Genomic DNA, 21,271 nt, shown 5'->3' with positions numbered 1-21,271 from the left:
AAAGAAGTCCATAGAAGACATAGCAGATCAGTATTTTACAGTTCTTGAGCATTTCAGGGCAAGCTGCTTTTGTTTGGTCCATATGAACAAAACACATTAGACAACCTAAGTCTTGCCTTCCACTAGTGACTCGAAGCTTCAAAACGATAAGACCACAAACCCAACACTAGCTTGTAGCAGGCAGCTGGGCTCTCTATGGCCTCTCTTAACTTCTCCAACTGAATCAACTTCCATAGTGTCTCCGTGCAAACCCTTAAATCCCATAACCGCAGGCTCCGGACTAGATCCTTAACTCCATCCAACGCCATCCCTGTCATTTTGCCCCTTTTGCTCTGGCCCGACCCCGAGTTACAATGAACTTCCAGTTTCCAGAATGAAATAGACCTTCGGGGCTTCCCTGGTGGCTCAGACGGTAAAGCGTCTTCCAGAAATGCAGGAAACCCGGGTTCAATCCCGTGGGTTGGGAAGACACCCTGCAGAAGGAGATGGCAACCCACTGCAGTCCTCTTGCTTGGAAGATTCCATGAATGGAGGAGCCTGGTAGGCTACGTCCATGGGGTCGCAAAGAGTCAGACACAACTGAGCGACTTCACTTTCACTTTTTTCTTCTCCAAGTCTTTGCACTTTGGACATTCTTTGTTTTCTTCTTTACCAGGTGAGATTTTACTTATCTATTAGACCTCTGCTCAAATGCCCTTCCTCTATGGTCTCCCAGATGAGGCTGGGTCTCTTTGGGCTATGGTCCAATTGCATCAGCTACTCTCTGAATAATCGCTACGCTTGTAAATTACTTGTTGAGAATGTCTCCCTCATAGGAATATACAATAAGAGATAATGTTTCTCTCATTCATTGCTAAGCTCCCAGTGCCTAGCACATAGTAGGTGCTCCATAAACATGTACTGAATGGAGCAGCATAAAACTAAAGATTGTTCAGAATGCATAAAGGAAGTGGGGAGATTCTGTATGTCTACTCCTTTGGTTTTACTGCAAAACTAATTGGCTGGTGGGTAAATTATAACATACTTTTGCTGGTAAGATGTGAGAAATACATGACTCTTTCCCTTAAGAATGATCACAGACAGTCGATGGTTCTGGGAAGAGTCACTAATTACCTTCATCTACGGGTTTGGCACCCCACTCCAGGACTCTTGCCTGGAAAATCCCATGGACAGAGGAGCCTGGTAGGCTGCAGTCCATGGGGTCGCAAAGAGTCAGACACGACTGAGTGACTTCACTTGCAGTTTTCACTTTCATGTATTGGAGAAGGAAATGGCAACCCACTCCAGTGTTCTTGCCTGGAGAATCCCAGGGAGGGCGGAGCCTGCCTGGGCTGCCGTCTATGGGGTTGCACAGAGTCAGACACGACTGAAGCGACTTAGCAGCAGCAGCATGGGTTTCTTAGCTTCTGTGGGGAATAACATTCTGGTGATAATTAAGCAGTAGATTTAAGGTGGAGTTTTATCAGCTGTTCAAGACTCAGCTGGGCACATTACTCAACTTATCTCATCTGTTAAATGGGATAATCATCATATCTATTACATAGGGTGATTGTGAGGATTGGATGAGAAAATTCATGTCATTCACTTAGCACTGTGCCTGGCACATGTCATGTTCAAAGCATGTAAGTATTTACTACCATGGCTGGTGCTTCTGTCCAAGGCAGGCACCTCTACTCTGAAGTGTAGAAGCCAAATGACTTGAATCACATGAATCTAGCATCTGATAATTTGATGAGGTTACCCTCTGAGGAAGAACCAAGACCTCTCTGTCTACACCGCCATCACCAGCCCACACTGTAAAAAGCCATTTCTCCCTTGCTGGTGTTCCCTGAAGCCAAAGGAAAAATAGAACACCATCAGAGGTAACACTGATAAGTCACGACCAACCTCAGCCCATGCTACAATTTGAACTGCTTCCTGATCAAACTGTTCTGTGGACAGAAGTGAATACCCTTCTGTGAATCCAGTTCTGGCCTTTGACCAAGCTGGCAGTCGTGCTCTCTGGCCTGCCATCAGGGGCTCTGCACAGAAGCAGTCCAAGCTGCTGCTTCATCTTCATGAACATCAGCCCTGGCCTCAGATTCTAGCAGGAAGAGAAGCATGTCCACTGCATTTCATATCTAAGCGGCAAAACAATTAAAATGTTGACAAAAGGGAAAAAGGGTGAGTGAGGGTAATTTGAGACCTAGGAGACTGGTCAGACAGTGGAGCTTGGGCCCCTCAATAGCCCTAACATGGGCTTTATTCTCCCTAACCTGAGCAGTTTCCATGCTATGCTGTGACCATCTCAAATGGATGTGGGTGATGGGGGGAAATCTTAGGTAAATTTTAGGGGGTCTTCAGGGAATCTGATGTAATCATTTTGTCCGCGGGCAGTGGGTGCCTCTTACATCCTCCCTTTTCCTTGGAGGCTCCGGAGTGTACAGGGAGACAGAAGGCTGGCCAAGCTGCAGGGCTTAACCTCCTGAAGCCTCACTTTCATCATTTGCAGGAGAGCCTTGTTGCAGCAGGATTGTTCAGAGGATTCGACAAGAAAAAATATATTTAAAGCACTTAGCCCTGTGCCAGGCACTTAGCAAGTGCTTAAAGGATAGGAGCTGAAGCTCTTGTAGCTATTTTGGACTTTCGAATTCATCTACCATAGCTATCATCAGATTACACTGAGGGGAATTCAAAGCCAAGGGGTGGTCCTGTGTCCCAGGTCACACAGTTTGCTGGTGAGGGGCAGAGCTGGTGTCCCGCCCCCAGTCTCCCCACCCTATGAAGTCTTTCTTCGCTGAATCCCTTACTCTCAGGACTCATCTGGCTTAGCTGAGTTCTCCATAAATCACACTTCTCAAGCTTCCCACCTTTGTCCCCTGCAACTGAATCTACCCTCTGCATCTCCTCAATCCTTAAACCCTCCTGATGTTCCTTTCAAAGTACCCTGTGGAAGTGTCTTCTCTGCTTTCCTGCCACGTGGCCATGGTAGCTGTTGTTCTGTCCAGAAGCATCTCCTCTCCTTTTTACCCATGTCTGGTCCCTTTAAGACTGGTCCCTCCATCTCCTCCTCAGAGAGACTGTCCAGGACCATCACAGCTGAAGGAACACTGCCTCCCACCTTCTCTCTGTCTCCAGTTTGTGGTCTGTACAGCAGTGGCCCCAGCCCCAATAACTTTCTCTTCTTTTTCTTTGTCTCCTATCCCCAGTGTAAGCTCCCAAAGGACAGAGAACATGCCACCCTCACTCACTGCTGGGTCTCTGGCACTGACATGATTCACAACACACAGGTTTGGGGTAAACACACACCAGGTGAATGAATGCATAAGCCAACAGACAGATTCTAGAAACAGCAATTTGGTAACACCCGGACAGGACAAAGGCAAAGATTTTAACTTGTTGGGAGGACAACCTAGACACCTGTTTGGCCCCCTTCTTGGCCTCCTAAAAGAACAGCGCCAAGCTACCCACAAAGACAGGGAGTCTTCCAGGCAGGCAACCCACACAAAAGCACATCTTGCAGTCGGGGGAAATGGGCGGATGGTTGCTAATTGCGACTTCCAACTGGGCTGATCTTTGAAAAGTTCGAAAGGCGCCTGCCTCCCTAAATCCCGGGCTGCTACCGCTGCTGGGGCTGGAGCCGGAGGAGAGGAGGGGTGTGCCTGGGCGCCTCTCAGGCTGGCACGGAGAAGACACATCTCCTCCTCCCTCCTCCCCCCAGCTCCTCTCCAAGAGAGGAAGCAATGCAGATGGAGACGAGAAATAAATATTCCTGCCTGCTCTGTGCCACTGCAGACGTTTTCCAAAATGTCTGGCTTGGACCATGAAATCAAGCCCACCCAGGAAAGGAGGCGCTCAGCGGGAGAAAGAGGGGGAAAAGGGTGGCATATTTGTCGGTACTTGTCAGCTTTCTGGGGGGCAGAGCACACGGCTCAGACTTGGCAGCCCCCCCGAGGCGGGGATGCGGTGAGTGCACAGTAATGCTTAAGGAATTGAATCGGAAACGGGAGCGAGTGAAGGAAGCCCTGCCAGGCTGTCGGCAGCATCCCTAAGCCTTTGTCCACGGTCGCAGGACTCCTGGCTGGTCCCCCTGTCCTTGGTGTCAAGGCCTGGTCCACAGTACCTGCTGCCTGCACACAGGCCTCCGACCTCCACCCCGCTCTGGGATGGTTAACACCACGGTGCCGCAGGCAGTCTTCAAAGGCCCTGTGAGATTCGGGCAGGAGCCCAGGATCCACGTGTGGAGACATTCCTGCCACCTCTCTGCATAGCTCGCCTACTCCAGCGCTGGAGCACTGGCAGGGATGAGAACACAGGCTGCAAATGAGAAGTGGGTGCTTCTGGCCTTGGGGGAGCCGAGCGTGTGGGAGGAGTGTCATTAAGGAGGGGAAGTCACGGGCCCACCAACAGCCCCGCAGCGTCCCGCGGTGACAGGAGCTTCACGAGGCGGGCTGTGCGGCTGCAAATGTCTCCCAAAGGGGAGACTGAGAGGATGAGAATTCTAGCATGAACACTCTGGCACTGCTAGGCCTTCTTTGTTTCTACCCTGCTGTGAGGATCCCCCTGGCCCCACGTTCCTGTCTTCTCCGGATCACCTTTCACTAGGTCCCCTGGTAAGAGGGGAATGCTCCCCTGGCATTAGGGTGGGATCCTTAGAGGACTGAATTCTGCTCCAGGAAGAGCAGAGGGGCTTTTATGGTTTGCACTGGTTCAAATCCAGTGCAGCGAAAACAGTTGCTCAAAATGAAGACTCAAAGAAAGTGGTTATCTTTTGTGGATGTCAGGATAGCGTTTTCCAAAAATGCTGCCTTTAGTTCTCTTTTCACCATTTCCGTGACTTCACTGAGGAATGAGAGATTATCTAGTACTTCCCACTCGTGTGCCCTGAATCCTTCTTTATGAATCTTTCCCGCTCACATGCCCATCTGCCTTCTAGTGTCAGGCAATTGCCAGCTGAATCCCACTCTCTCCAGGAAGCTGTTTGGTGGTGGGGAGAAGCTGGCAGAAGACCTGAGTTCCTGTCCTCATTCTTCCTGCTGCTGTGTGACCTTAGACAGATTACTCCCTGTCTCTGGGCCTTGGTTTTTTGGTTCATCAAAGAAATGGCTTGGACAGGGTTCCTTTTGGCTGTGACACATCATGGGTGGTCCTACTGAGTGAATCAAACTGCTGTTCTCTGTCATCATCCTTTTCCCATCCCAACTTTGCCAACAGATTCCAGAGACCAAGGCCATCACACTTTAAGGACTAAGTTCAATCCTTACACATGGGAAGGTCAAAACTGCATACCAAAATAAGCTGAGCACATAGATAAAGTACATACATACAATCTAAAAATTGCTTTAAATGTTTTCTGTCTACATTTCCCTTAATTCCCAGGAAATCTAATGTATGTATTCGGGAAAGACCAAAGCAGGATATATTTGCAAAGAACTTGTAAACATGTATTAAGTTTGTAATGCATAATCACCTTCTTAGTTATCTTTTATTAATCAAGGCTGCCATTTACTGAAACCTACTATGTGTTACGACTATGCCAAGTCCTTCTCACATTATCATCATCATGACAGTTCATTACAGAAGAAATTACCTACTTTCCACTTGCCTACAACATTGGTAGCTGACATGAATTAACACAGAGAAACATAAACCGAAAACCAAAGGACACAATTGCATGCCTCCTACAAACCAAAAGCAAACTCAGGCTCAGAGAGGATGAGACACCTACTCTAGATCACACAGCGGGTTAATACAGGTAATGGGATTTGAACCCAGGTCTGCTGGATTCCACAGATGACGATGTGCTCCTCCTCTGGCCCGTGCTGGGCTCTGTCTTGGCATTCGATGCCTGTCTAGGAGATTCTTCATCTCCTAGAAGAGAGGTTTTGAAGGACCCATAAATAGCAGGTCCTAAACTAACTGCCCTTCTTACGGTGTTATGAGAGGAAAACAGCTGGTCTACCAGCCAGCAAAAACCTTGCTGTGAGAAATGGCAAGAAAGCACGCAGCAGCGGTGCCCACCTCGCACAGAAGGAAGGGCGAACTGGTGGCCCATTTAAGCCACCATCTCCATGGATCACTTACCTACAGAGAATGAGTCCGGCTTCTCCCCATGACCTATCGTACTTCTGTGTCCATGCGGCGTGTTGGCACAGAATTAGAGCTTTTCTGAATGTGTACAGATTGGATCATGTGCAGCAGAAGTTGTAAGCTCCAGTGTCTCCAAGCCCAGGCCAGTACAGGAATGAGCAAAATGGCAAGGAAAGGGGCTACAGGGAACTGGTAAACACCTCTCTGATCTGTAGGGACTACCGACTGAGTTCCAACAGACTGCTGCAACGCACACATGCAGACCGAAGGCTGCTGCCTGCCTGCCTTATGAAGACACCCTGGAATACTGACATCCCTGAGTTCTCTTGATTCTTAAACGTGGGCAGCTAATTCAGTAAAGAAAAGTATACCTGATATGGTGAGGACCAAACAACATCTACTTAGGAGCTCTATCTGACTTTTAGATCTCTGCTTGGTAATCTCTAAAATTAATTCTCCTCATTTGCAGGAAAAGGAGCCCAGAAATACCTGAGCTAGCTAAGGTGAACACAAACTGGCAACCCTCTTTGGATACATACATATATTAATAGAGACATATATGTGTCTGTGTACATGCGTATACATACATACGTACATATTATACAAAATTAAATAGGAATGATTTGGATTACTTGTTGTTATGAACTGTTCTGCTTATTTTCCTGTGTTATTATTATACATTAGCAGTTGACTGCAATGAACATATATATACAAACCTTAAACCAAAATGACATAAAAAGCACCTCACCCCTAAACCCAAACCCAAACTAGAACATAAACCAAGAAAGAAAGAAGCTCTTTACTTACGGTAAATGACAAAAAAGAAGAAAACAAAGTCCCCTCATCATATCTGGACAATTTTGCAAGCACTCCTTCCAGGATTGTAACGAACTAGCAAAATAGCAAAAAGGGAAAAGAATCATTATTTCAAACTATAATTGCCCATAATAAAGAGCAACATTTCCCAACCTCCCAGAGACCAGCAATGAGCCCTTGCTCATTTTTAAGTTCTATTATTTGGTTCCTGTCTTTGGGGAAAGGAAGAGACTGCCTTTACATAGAAATATTTGACTTATTCGGCTTTCTCTTCATTATTATGTGATTGCAAATATAGAGTGTTACAGAAGTGCAAAGTGACAAAATATTATTGAGTTGCATATAGCATGCGATAATATTAAATGCACTTTTCAAAATCCAAAACTGCGCAAAGCAGTTTTTACGTTACATATTAGCACTACATTTAATCCAATCTATTTTTATTTGTATTTTATCAGTAATTTTGGGGAAACAGAAGTTTAGCACTGGCAAATATAAATGTCTTCCCATTCAGCATTACTTAGTTAAAATTCTATAATTCATGAGGATGACTGAAATAGCTTTATCTGACTTTTATGTTTTATTATGACTCTCACTGCATGTGAAACGAGGGGAAAGGGGGTTTTCATGATGGCAGAATTCCTTATTACCATTTAACTTTCGGTTTTTAAAAAGCTAACTTTGTCAGGGCTGAAAAACAAATATTTCCTGCATAACCTCCTGTAACACTGGGGGACACATGTTTATTAGGGTCACATATGCCACTTCATCAGTTCATCCTCGCCGGGCTCACAATCATCAGAAAACTCCTTCAGAGCTGCAGCTGGGTGACATACTATCTTGTTTCCTGAGAAATACAAGCACCCAGCGCAACTTTTTAACGTGTTACATTTTAATGGAAACGCAGACATAACAAAGCAATATTCACAATGAAACATTTCACCTGAAGCTGAAGGTTACCTTTGCAACCAAGAGTGTTATCATTTCTTTAACAGTTTCTTCAATTAGTTCGTCTATTTTTGAATGGTATTGATGCTAAAGAACACAGAAAGACAAACATTAGCATGTTTGGGAGGTGCTGGCACTGCATCCATCAGTAATTTTTAGACAACGTGATTTATAAATAAAATGTGGCCGGCAGACCTATTTTATTTCCATAGTCCCAGAAGCAGCTGTAAGATTCTGACTCCATGTCTTTGATGAAGAAAGATCAGAAGCTCTTAAAAAAAAAAAAAATGACCAGACGCGTTGTTCCTTACCCAAAGCTTTTGCTGGCTTTGATATGTGTAGCCACACACATTTACAAATAGGATGCAGGGGTGGCTTAACAAATGGTCTGGCAGTGTGTTGATCTGGGTCTTATAAAACAAGACACCGCACTGATTTAATATAGAGGATGAAAATTATCTTTAGGAAACTGCTGGATGATATGACTTTGGGAATCACAAACTCCAAAGGGAATGTGACCAAGACTGACTGATTTTGCACAAACTGTTCTTAAGTCATCGGATCCTTTGTGTTACCGCCTGAGAGCCACCCAGTTATATCCCCAGGGATTGACTCAGTCTAAAGGCAAAGTATCTCTCCAGGAACTCTTGTGGCAGTTACTCAGTTTCTTCATTTGTGGAGAAGTAGACCCAGGTTTATAGGTTCTCCTGAGACGACTGCTAAGCTTTTTGATTTCTCGTACTACCACTGTCAATTAAAACTTAAACAGTAACGCAAAAACAAATCCCCACATAAACAAAAATCTGCTGCAAATGCCAGGGAAAAAGGAAAAGCGATTTCAACAGAAGATACTGCATGCCAGCTCCTTGACATTTATTAGATCATTTTAGTATCCATTTGAATTATTCCATATTTCCTTAATAAAAAATAACAATGCAAAACATTGCTATTTGGAAAGGAAAATGCACTTACCCACTCTTTAGCAAACTTTCAGAAGGATGATTAATTAGGAACAGAAAAGAAACAGTGTAAATAAAAATTAGGACAAAAGGACTCATGAGAAAAATAAAAATTAAACAAAGCATCCAAAAAGTTATGAAAACATACATAAACAATAAGCCATAGTAATGTGGTTTGATATTCTGATAACTGGCAATTAGGAGCAAACGGATGTGAATTAGGTAAATTCACTTCAAGTCATAGGTGAATTCTGATTGTAATTGGAAGACTGAGATGAAGTCCCAGTGCAAAGTTGGTAAATCAAGATGTCTAAGAAAATCTGGCTCAGTTTCCTCATCTGCAAAACAAACAGGTAATACTACTACTGCCCAGGACCAATGATAAGGGAGGGAAACTAGTAGAGAATGAGGCAAACTCTGTATGAAGACATTTAGCCTTATTAATATGATGATAAAACCAGGGCTAAGTCCTTTCCTGCCAGTACTGCTCTCAAGCTCAAAAATCTACTTTGAAGATCATACTGAGGGTCTAGATGAGAAACCATTTTGTCAACTATAATTGCAATTCAAATATTTGTTCAAGGTCATAAAAGAGAAGATAAAGCGAGGGAGCGATCACCATCAGTCATCTCATTTTAGTTTTTTTTTAATTTATTGAAGGATAATTGCTTTATCATTTTAGTTTTTCATTTTAGTTGATTAGAGGAAAATAAGAACAGGAATGGTCCATGTTGGCTCTACTGGTAGCTTCATGAAAGTGGCACAAACTGGTAAGTGGCATAAACTTCCAGGTAAATGGAAAAACTATCTGCAGGATTCTGTGTTAGAAACACAAAGAAAGATGTCAGAGCAAAAGAATTTCAGGAGTACTGACGAAGCTCCAAATTCATTTTTAGGTCTTCAGATAAGATCCAGAATCACATGCTTACTTTCCCTCCCTATGTGACTGCCTCCCTCTGCTAGATTTTCTTTAGAATTACTATAAATGATTCACCTTTATTAAATTAATTATGAGGTTTAACTCAGGAAAGCTAGCTGCAGGCAAACTAACATAATGTGAAATATTAAATAAGGGGCTTCTAACCAAGCAAAGAACATCACTGAGAACAGGAACTCTCTCTTGAAACACTTGGCTGAAATGGCAAACAAAGCCAACGGCAATCACTCTCCACACTCTAAGAAAGATTCTGGCTTGGGCTTCCTGGTGCTCCAGTGGTTAAGAATCTGCCTGCCAATGCAGGGGACCAGGGTTCGATCCCTCCCCAAATGTCTGTGGAGCCTGCGAGCTGCAACTGCTCAGCCTGCACACCTAGAGCCTGTGCTGCGTAACAAGAGAAGCCACTGCAAAGAGAAGCCTGCTCATCGCAACTAGAGAGACGGTAGCCCCGCCTGCTGCAACTAGAGAAGTCCCTGCATGGCAAGGAAGACCCAGGGCAGTCAAATATAAAAAAATAAATCTTTTTTTTTTAAGGAAGATTCAGGCTCTTGATTGGAAGATTAACAATGTTATTTTGGCTTCCGAAGTGAGAGAACCTCAAACCTTTTCATTCTCTAAGGAATCCAAGCTGAAGTTTATGGAGACATGGGAGCCTCTTCCTACCTTCAGTATTTCCATGTGGAACACAGTCCTGAGCATTCTCCAGGGAGAATCACTGTCTCTCCCTTTCTCTCTTGGTGAATATTGGGATCTCCACGCTTCTACATCTTTCTTTTTTTCCTACTTATGAAAAAAAGCATCTGCCATGATTATTCTGCTTCTGACTTCCAGAGGAAAAACTTGAGCATGTTCATTTCTGCCAGTCTATTTCCTCTTCTCCTCAGTGGGGCTAGAATTAAACCTCTTGTGAAAGTAGAAATCATATTCATCAAACAAAGTCATGAAACGATGCTCAGAAACATGATTTAGAAACCCAGAACTGCTATCTGGCAGAATCACTACTACAGTTACTGATTACTACAATGTTTACATGTGTGTATACATTCTCTCTGCTGTGCTGTGCTCGGTTGGTCGTGTCTGGCTCTTTCTGTCCTTATGGACTGTAGCCCTTCAGGCTCCTGTGTCCATGGGATTCTCCAGGCAAGAATACTGGAGTGGGCTGCCATTTCCTCCTCCAGGGGATCTTCCTGACCCAGGGATCAAACCTGCATCTTCTGTACTGACAGGCAGATTCTTTACTGCTGAACCACCAGGGAAGCTCTTATATGTAAACTGTAATCTGAATTAAATAAAACCTACTTTGGGAAAGGTTGTACAGCAGGGTAGTATCTACTCTGTTAATTACATAACAAAGGGTTACGTATTAAAGCAGCCCCCATTGCTAGTCAAGTAATTACAAAAACACATGAATTCCTTTCACCAGATTCCTCTGAGACTTATTTGACTAACTTGCTTTTCTGGAGAAATAGTGACCAAGGAATCTGCCTTCACTGTTCTCTCAGGAGACACATTGCTCCCTGCAGATGAGAAGCTCCATGAAGGCATATAAATACTCATGGGGCATCTTTTAATTACCATCCTATCTAGATAGTATTTTCTTGGTGGCTCAGATGGTAAAGAATCTGCCTGCAATGCAGGAGACCCGGGTTCAATCTCTGGGTGGGGAAGGTCCCCTGGAGAAGAGAATGGCTACTGATTCCAGTATTCTTGCCTGGAGAATCCCATGGACAGAGGAGCCTGGAGGGCGAAAGTCCATGGCGTTGCAAAGAGTTGGATATGACTGAGTGACCAACACTAGGTAATACTAGATTACCTTGTCACAAAATTTCTTGCAGTCAAAGGAACGATCCAATTCTGCCTATAACCTCAGTCAGTTCAGTTCAGTCGCTCAGTCGTGTCCAACTCTTTGTGACCCCATGGACTGCAGCACGCCAGGCTTCTCTGTTCATCACCAACTCCTGGAGCCTACTCAAACTCACGTCCATCGAGTCAGTGATGCCATCTAACCATCTCATCCTCTGTTGTCCCCTTCTCCTCCTGCCTTCAATCTTTCCCAGCATCAGGGTCTTTTCAAATGAGTCAGTTCTTCGCATCAGGTGGCCAAAGTATTGGAGTTTCAGGTCTTGCATCAGTCCTTCCAATGAATATTCAGGACTGATTTCCTTTAGATTGGACTGGCTGGATCTCCTTGCAGTCCAAGGGACTCTCAAGAGTCTTTTCCAACACCACAGTTCAAAAGCATCTATTCTTCAGTGCTCAGCTTTCTTTATAGTCCAACTCTCACATCCATACATGATCACTGGAAAAACTCATAGTTTTGACTAGATGGACCTTTGTTGGCAAAGTAATGTCTCTGCTTTTTAATATGCTGTCTAGGTTGGTCATAGCTTTTCTTCCAAGCAGCAAGCGTCTTTTAATTTCATGGCTGCAGTCACCATCTGTAGTGATTCTGGAGCCCCCCAAAATAAAGTCTCTCAATATTTCCATTGTTTCCCCATCTATTTGCCATGAAGTGGTGGGACCAGATGCCGTGATCTTAGTTTTCTGAATGTTGAGCTTTAAGCCAACTTTTCCACTCGCCTCTTTCACTTTCATCAAGAGGCTTTTTAGTTCCTCTTCACTTTCTGCCATAAGGGTGGTGTCATCTGCATATCTGAGGTTATTGATATTTTTCCTGGCAATCTTGATTCCAGTCTGTAGCCTAATATGGTACAAAAGGGGATCCTGCCTACTTTGGCATTTTTCAGTCCTCTCTGTTGGTTTTCTTAGGTTGGTTTGACCCTAAGGGCTTCCCTGGTGGCTCAGCTGGTAAAGAACCTGCCTGCAATGTGAGAGACGTGGGTTAGATCCCTGGGTTGGGAAGATCCCCTGGAGAAGGGAACGACTACCCACTCCAGTATTCTGGCCTGAAGAATTCTATGGACTGTATAGACAGACCATGGGGTCGCAAAGAGTCAGAGACGACTGAGCCACTTTCACAAGGACCATAACAATATTTCTAAGTTCTATTCTAGGGTGCTAGGTTGTGCTGACAGCAAGGGGACCACTGACCTTCAACGGCACGGGAAGTTTGGAGAGTTTACTTTTGCTTCTGATGAGCTAAGTTGCAGTGAATTCACAATCACTTTGTGAAAATTATTCCACTTGACTTCCTGTGCTGCACATTTTGCCTTGTCATGGAACAGATTGTGTGTATGTTGTCTTTCTGTTAAGACCATCTGACCTCGGAAATGAGACTAAAACACACTAGACCAAGTGAGAAACTATTTAATACACAATTTCCTCTCTATTGGGGCTTCACAAATTTTAATGAAAAAATAAATATTTAAGATGGAAAAGTATGGTTAACAAATGTTTCAACAGCTGCTTTTAAATGAGACTTTATCCCAGTGATGAAATTCAGGAAGTGATCTTAAAATTGGAAAACACTGTATCACCTGGTTGGTATCTAGTCCAAAATACCTTAAGGGAGTTGGAATCTAGGTAGAAACAGGTATAAGTAACTAGATATATAATATGAGTTTACTATCAAAATATTCACAAAATGAAAAGAGAGTGAAAGTGAAGTCTCTCAGTTGTGTCTAACTCTTTGCGAGCCCATTGACTGTAGCCTGCCAGGTTACTCCATCCATGGGATTTTCCATGCCAGAATATTGGAGTGGGTTGCCATTCCCTTCTCCAAGGGATCTTCCTGACCCAGGGATAGAACCCAGGTCTCCTGCACTGCAGGCAGATTCTTTAGTGTCTGAGCCACCAGGGAAGCCCCACAAAATGAAAGCTACATAAAAACACTGGACTTCTTTCCACCCAGTATTGTGATGTCTGCAGCCATCCTTGGCCAATCTCACTTTAACAACTGTTTTACTTTGGAGATGAATATCATCATTCTACAAAGTGAGAAAAATTGAGAGATCACTTGCATGAGACTTCCCAAGAAAGTTCTGGCCAAGGTCACAGCTACAGAGCAAGATGCGTGAAGGAAGTACATATTTACAATGACATCTGGTTTCATTTTCACCGTTCTCAGTCATTTGGCATTCAAAGGTCACAAGAGGCCTCATTCCTCACAAGCTGGTCACTTAGGTGTCTCTGATACAGTTATATCAGGGAGAAATGGCATAGAAGATCACTCTAGCGTGGCTTGGGAAAGTGACAGGCCGAGGGTAAGGATCACAGACTAGAATACAGTATTGGATGGGCTCTTAATAAAGATCATTTAGTTCAGTTGTCTGTGCAGTAGTTCTGGGAAATTGTGAAACATTTATAAGTGTCAGTTATTGCTTTCATTAAAAAAAAAAGAAAATAAAGCATGTTGACTCATTTAGGGGTAAATACATGAAGTTTGTTCTACTACATAAAATAGAATAATGTCCAGAAAGAAGCAGTCACTGCTGTTCAGCCTTGAAAATGTTACTATTTGGGAATATCCAAGACCAAATTTCTAATCTTACACACAGAACTTAGGTAGCTTTATCCTCAATTTTGACAAGCTACATACCTCTCAAATGTTGTGTGTTGCATACTCTATCTCTCATCTGACCAATGACAGCAAGATTATGAGAGTAAGTGACTTGCTCAATGTCATGCAGTTTGGTAGCTAACGTGTACAATTCACATGATTTAGTTATTAAAACCATTGGAAAGTTTATTCAAGAAAACCAAGGCTTCGAGATTAAGCCAATGTCATACTACTCTAACACAGAATAGATTAGTGGTAAAAATAAGAGACGGTCAACTGTGACAAAACAAACCGGTTATTTCTCATCCTATATCTCCAACCAGGGTCTACAGGTTGGCCTGACAAGGCCCTGAAATTGTACAGTGAAATTTATCAAAGTATGTTTTTTTTTTCTTCTAGGAAACGGCTTCATCCACTTCATCAGATTCTCAGTAGGCTGCCTGACAACACCTCCCTCCACTCCTTCACCCTACTCCCACTACCTTCTCAAATCCAGTTCAAAAAGAAAAGATCAGAGTGACTAGTTCTATTCGAAAAGATGGTTCAGCCATCTGACCAGGTAGGCAGGAATTCTATGATCAAGGCCATAGCTGAGTCAAACTGAAGAGGGGCTGTAAAAGTTGCCAAGGGTAAAGGAAGGCCAGTCCTAGTGACACCACCCTTTCCTGTCCTGAATGGTGCCATCCTTGTGAAACTCAGCTAAAATGGACATGCCAAGCAGCTATCAGGAGAAACAGATAAAATGGATTTAAACATTTTTCTGTTTTAAACAATGTTACCAAGAAAGTGAAAAAATAAAAACCAACCCATAGAAGGTAAGAAAATAGCTGTATATCATATATATGATAATGGTCTCATATCCAAAAGATATAAAGAACTCTCATAATCAAACAACAGATAACAACCCAACTGTGAAAAGGAGCAAGAGATTTGAGCGAATAGACATTTCTTTAAAGAAGACACACAAGTGGTCGATATGCTCATGAAAAGATGGCCAACATCACCACAAATCAAAGCTATAATGAGACTCTGTGTCATCCACACTAGGACGGTGATACCAAAAAGATGGTTAAGAAGAAGTAGTATTGGCTACGTTATGGAGAAACAGGATTTCTTGTACATTGCTGACAGGAGTGCAAAATGGTGCAGCCACTTTGCACAACAGTTTGATTGTGCTTCACAAGGTAAACACAGAGTTACCATATGACCCAGCAATTTCACTCTTAGGTATATAGCCAAGAGACGTGAAACAGAGGTCCACGTGAAAATGTGGACAGGAATGTTCGCAGCAGCATTACTCGTAGTAGCTGAAAAATAGAAGCAACTCAAATGTCTATCAACTGACAAAGCGATCAACGAAGTGTGGTATATTCATGTAATAGAATATTATTCAGCTATAAAAAGGAAATATGAATACATGTAATAACAATGGGTGAATCTTGAAGACACTCTGCCATGTGAAAGAAACCAGATTATCAAGGGTTACACATGAGATGCCAGTGATATGAAAAGCTCAGAATAGGCAAATCCTTGGGAGACTGTAAATAGAGGCGTGGTTATCTAGGGTTGGAGAGGGAGAGTTGGGGAATAGGAATTCCTATGGGTCTGGGTTTCTTTTCAGGGGGATGAATATGTCCTACAACTGACTGTGGTGATGGCTGCACAATTTTGTGAATATACTAAAAATGACTGAATTGTACTCTTTTAAAAGGCTGAATTTTATGGTATGTGAATTATATCTCATAATATAAAAAAAGCTCAAAGGGAGAAACATTTAGAAGGGATGGTACTTTGGAGTTTGAATTCAAAGGTATTTTAATGAACTTTAGATATCACTAAGAACGGGTTTTTAAAGTAGACTCTGTGAAGCCTGTAAGATTGTTCAGAGTCCCCCAGAGAAGTGTGGGCGGGTAGGTGGCTGGTGGGCAGTGAAGAAGTGCACAGGTGGAGTGGAATATGGTAGCTTGGACTCTGGTCCCCCTATTTCTTGAATTCCTGCCCTCTCCACTTCATCCAGAACAATTTTATTCATTCCTTATGCTGGCCTTCTTGGTGAGGTCTGAAGAATTGACAGCTAAAAACAGCCTTAATGAAACTATCCTTTTACAGATGAGGAGACTGAGGTTTGAAGAAGCTGAGTGACTTGATCAGCTCCAGTTTGCAGCACCGCCCAGGCAAAAGAACCAGGGTATGGATGCCCATCTAACCTAAGCCTTCCTCAGGAGGCTGGCTTGCTGCACCTCAGCTCTTCTCCATAACTCTTTTTGGATACTGAGCCTCCAGACCAGTGGTTCTCACAATGGGGTCTCCAGAACAGCCAGCAGCATCAGCATCACTAGGAAATTTGTCAAAAATACAAATTCTTGGACCACACCCAAGACCTATCGGAAACTCGTGTGGGGTGAGACCCAACAATCTGGGTTTTAAAAAGCTCTCTGGATGAGTCTGCTAGGCACTGAAACTGGAGAACTACTGCTCCAGATAGTTCTCATGCAGTGAATAGAGCCAGCAAAGAGAACCACTGCCACCTTGCATTTGAGGGTAGTGCTTAGAACACAGCACCCTGGGGCAAGGTACCCTACAAGAAAATCGATCAGGAGCAGCAGCTAACAGGGATGGCTGAGGAAGCTGACTTGGAGGGGAAAGAAGGTTAGAGACAGTCTTGCCAGGAAGAGAATACCACCAACCCACATTTAAAAATGGAAGGTGCTGAAAGAGAAAATAAATAACGAATAAGGAGCAAATATAATTTAGTAAAAATTCTGAGCATATAAGGCTGGTATCGAAAGATCTGATTTAGGAGCAATTTATGCCAATTGGCAACAACATGAGAGTTGCCAGAAATGTTTCTGAATTAATTCTAAATTGGTATATGAATATCTAGCTGGCTTAAGGCCATCAGAGAAAAATGATCATGATAGTCTTTAATCAAGCCCAAGTTGCTGTTTCTTTCTCCTTTACATTTTAAATACCACTTTGGGATTGGAAACTTAGCAAAGGACTAAACTTTTGGTCAGGGAAGATTCACAATCCACTCAGTCTAAGGAAAATGAAAAGCCTGCGATTTCTTGGAAGTTCAAAGCCTTCTGGCTGGGGACTGGGTGGCAGGGTGATCTAACGCTATATATCCTGGAGGCTGTGTGATGCTAAGAAGAGCTCTCTCCTGCTGCCCAGATGCTCAGGTAATGAAATGCACTTCCCATGTGAAAATGACTTGCATTCTGTCAAACACACCTGCTGGAGATGCCAGCCCAACAAATAAGATCGTCAAACTTGATCTGACTTAAAGGAACTTTATGGCCACCCCAAGCCCAGCCAAGAATCACTTCCAAGTGACTGGCATAGTCATCAGCACATGCTTTAGAAATTTACTTAACGATCAGACAGCAAACATTCATCTGTGGCTTAATCCACGTTAGAGTGCATTTCTGAAACTAGCAGGCTAGAGTAGATGGAAGGAATTTGTGAAGTTTTCTTCTACATGATCAATGGAGGGGGGGATGAAATCTGTATCTTTTTTTTTTTTACCTCTTGGCCCATTTCCATGCTGCAAAGTTTTGTTGATTGAGCTTTGGCATCAACCATAACATTAAACATGGTGCATATTGACTGTGGGACTCGGAAATCTGTTGATCGACTGGTTTTTTGCAGCTTAACTTCAAATGCAATCCTGGTTCTATTAAAACAAAGTAGGAAAAGACCAATTCAGCATTCAGATGGCAGCAGGTGGAGGAGACATTTTCTGAGAGGTCAGTGAAAAAGAAAATTGAAGGCTGTAATCAGTTTCAATCGACAATGACTTCACATGTGTTCTTTTAAAAATGACTTTCCCAGCTAAGGAAGCCTATTCAGAGAGACAGCCACGTAAACCCTTCCTTTCTCCGCAGCACATGGAACACCTGTAGCTCGGCGTATTTCTGTCTATAGTTTACATGCTACGGAGAACCCTAATTGCAGAAGAATGAATGAACAAAAACTCAATTACAGCATTATAGCATATATAAGTTCGCTCACATCTGCACCTGACTACGTTGAAATACTTCATTAAAAAACAGCCATCCTCACCCCCTAAAGCAGTTTCTAATGTTAACAAATCTCACGGTGGCAAATATCTTAAATGACATCATTTTTTCCCCCTTTCTGGTTGTGAAAGAGAGACACATAAAAAAAAATTCAACAAGTTTATTATATTGCTTTAAAGACTAAAAACATAGGATGGTTACCTTTGGGGAGGAGACTGAAATTAGGAGAAGTGGTCCTGGAGAGTGCTTCTACTATGTTTTGTTGTGTTTTTTTTGGCTGTTGCTGGGTTTTTGCAATGTTAAAGCATTGCTTTGCAATAAGATTATATTAATTTTACAAGTAAAAGCATCATAGTATACTTACCATTTCAAGTAGTATACAACGGTGGAAACTTAAAGTGACTTAATTTTGACATAGGTCAAATTATGATCCCATCAATGTGCTAACTGCTCACAGGAAAAACCTAGTCTGACATGAGCAGGTGGTAATACAGGGCTGAGATGTACTCCTTGATATCAGCATTGTAAAGGGGACCAGTTAAGATTTTAAGAGGTTTCAGTGAAGTGGGTCAATGTCATGACATGTCTTTAAAAAAAAGCACCTGGTTAGTAAGTGGCTTTAATAAAGCTCCTTCCGTCTGGTGCATCTTTTGAGCATTGTTCACGGTCAGGTTCTGGAGATCACGCAGGCACCAGGAGAGCACTACTTTAAGAGGTATTTGTAGCAGTTTTCTAACAGTGCATAGGGAGGACCACACAGCTAGTTAGCTCAGGAAAGGATGCCAGCTTGCTAACACACCCTGGGTGCATGCAGGGAAGCCAAGTATAATTTCTAAGGTTGGAAGCCCAGTTCTTAAGGAAAAAAAAAAAAAAACTAAAAGGAAAAAAAACCCTTAAAACACCCTATATATTATATGATCATGTTAAAGATAAATGTATCTTGGCTCCCAAAGACTCGGTGCACTGAAGAAGCTTTCTAATCATGATGATCATTTTAAGCTACGTTGAAAATACATCGCTTTCTGGTTTTGTGAAAAGGGGGCCTGATGCGGACTGACTTGGGACAGGTCCCTGTGCTGATCTTCTGAGGTTTGTGTGCCAGTTCCGGCCCCAATTTGAGAAATGGAAAAGCTAAATCACTCCCTTACAATGAAGTAATCGTCTTCTGTTTTCACAGGAGAGCTGTTCATAGCCCTTGGAGTGTGTGGCTGTGAGAAAAGGAAGCTGAATGCAAAATTAATATGACTGAGAGGGCTCCATGGGGTGGAAAAGCCAAGGTCAGTTACTACACTGCCTCTCAGAGGGTGGTTAGGGTGCCTTATTTTGTGTGGATCTCACATAAAGGAGACCAGAGGCTCCGACAAATGTATGATTTCGACTGCTGAGAAACTTTGAAATGAGTGCCTGATTGACTTTCAGGCACTGCACATTTACACCTATGTAGTAATGTTCTTGTCCTCCTAGAACAAGACCCTTTTATTCTTTCCCAAAGAGGAAAGCTAACGTTCTAGGCTCTACTCATGTACGTTCTATGTCTTACAACATCCAAGGACTTCTTCACTTTTTAACTTCCGAATCTGGGGGTCTGGGGATGGTATTTGCCGCTATGCTTGCTCTGATCTGCTTTTGTTGGGGCCTCAATTGAAAGGGACACTGGGAAATGTATGTGTCCAGTTCAGGTGTACATGTGAAGCTGACCAACTTCTGTTCACAAAAGGTTACCTAACAGCTGCTATGTGTCAGGCATGAGGAGGGGACCTGAGGAAGTTTAGGAGCTCAGAACGAACAAGATACACTTCCTGCTTTTCAGTAGCCCACAGTCTTGGTGGTGGATGAACCATAAAGACGTGTGATAAGGGGAATTCCATGGCAGTCCAGTGGTTAGGACTCTGAACTTTCACAGCAGAGGGCGTCGCAGGTTCAATCCCTGGTTGGGGAACTAAGATCCCGCTAGCCAAGCCACATGGTGAGGGAGGAAATAGAGTCACTCTCTACCTTTTACATCCCTGTGTCTTCCCTTTTCCTTACAGCATCTCCCTATTTCTTACTCCATACTCAGAAGCCTGGCTTCTCAGAAAAGGGCAAACAAGTCTTTGTGTACAATTGTGTGCACAGACCAGAAGCTAGTAAGGCTTCATTCTAGTGCATTGTAGCCAATGTGTAGCTAGAATTGTGCACCTAGCTGTAGATCAAGGGAGAACTTTTCAGCACAGGGAGACTGCCCTGCAAGGAGTTTTTGGTGAGATGGTATGGCTTTAGGGAAAGATTTGCTTTTCCTAAAAATGACCATGTAGGAAATGGTGGAAATCAAAACCCTAAGGAAAGATTTTGACCACTGGTTAGAGAAATAGGCTTGTCTTTGGTTCTATGATTGGGAAGAAAAAAGTAAAACACAAAACCTGAGTCCCTAGGACTTTAAGCTCTTAGAAGTGCCATCAGACAGACACCTGCCCAGAGTCCTCGGTGCACACAGCCCCTTTCCCATTTCCTGCTGTGATGCTCCCCAACCTGGGACTTTTGCCTTTTCGGCTTCCAGTTTTGATGCTATTCCTTCTCTTCTCTTCTTGCAAGATACAAGATACCAGATTCAGATCACTCTCAGCCAAACCCAACCCCCATCACACACAACTGATCCATCAACTCAACTATACAACATCTGGAGATCCAGAGGAGTCTGTGGTGTCTGGGAGACTGGGGGTTTCTGTGAGCGAGGAAAAATAATGAAACAGTTATGAACTGGAAAAGGAACTTGGATGTGTGTCTGGAGATAGACAGGGTGATGATAATGATGTCAAACCAGACAAATCTCCTCTCTATCTCTGATATTCAGATATAGACACTCCATGAGGGAAGGGATGAGATCTCCCATCCTTGTTGGCGTGCCAAGAACTCAGCACCATGCCTGGCAGACAGGACGAGCCCAAACAGTTTTTGTTCCCTGTCCTCATTTCCTTCTTATTTCTTGGGAAAGTCTACCTAGAAAGGATAAATGCAGCATCCCCACCTCAATCCCACAAGCCATGGTGACAAAGTGGGCAATGTGTAGGAAACCAAAATGCAC

The 21,271-nt window shown here is 43.3% G+C and overlaps 1 protein-coding gene across 1 annotated transcript in view; it reads right to left on the bottom strand.

The window, feature by feature from the left end:
• CADPS (calcium dependent secretion activator) overlaps positions 1-21,271 on the bottom strand; it is a 476,711-nt gene that overhangs the window by 60,639 nt on the left and 394,801 nt on the right. Inside the window, 3 exon segments of the mRNA XM_070360581.1 lie at positions 6,877-6,960; positions 7,846-7,920; positions 17,717-17,864. Coding sequence (XP_070216682.1) covers positions 6,877-6,960; positions 7,846-7,920; positions 17,717-17,864 — 307 coding nt within the window.

This window comes from Bos mutus, chromosome 22 (genome assembly GCF_027580195.1).
Source record: "Bos mutus isolate GX-2022 chromosome 22, NWIPB_WYAK_1.1, whole genome shotgun sequence".
NCBI lineage: Eukaryota > Metazoa > Chordata > Mammalia > Artiodactyla > Bovidae > Bos > Bos mutus.
This window is presented reverse-complemented; position numbering and strand designations above follow the sequence as displayed.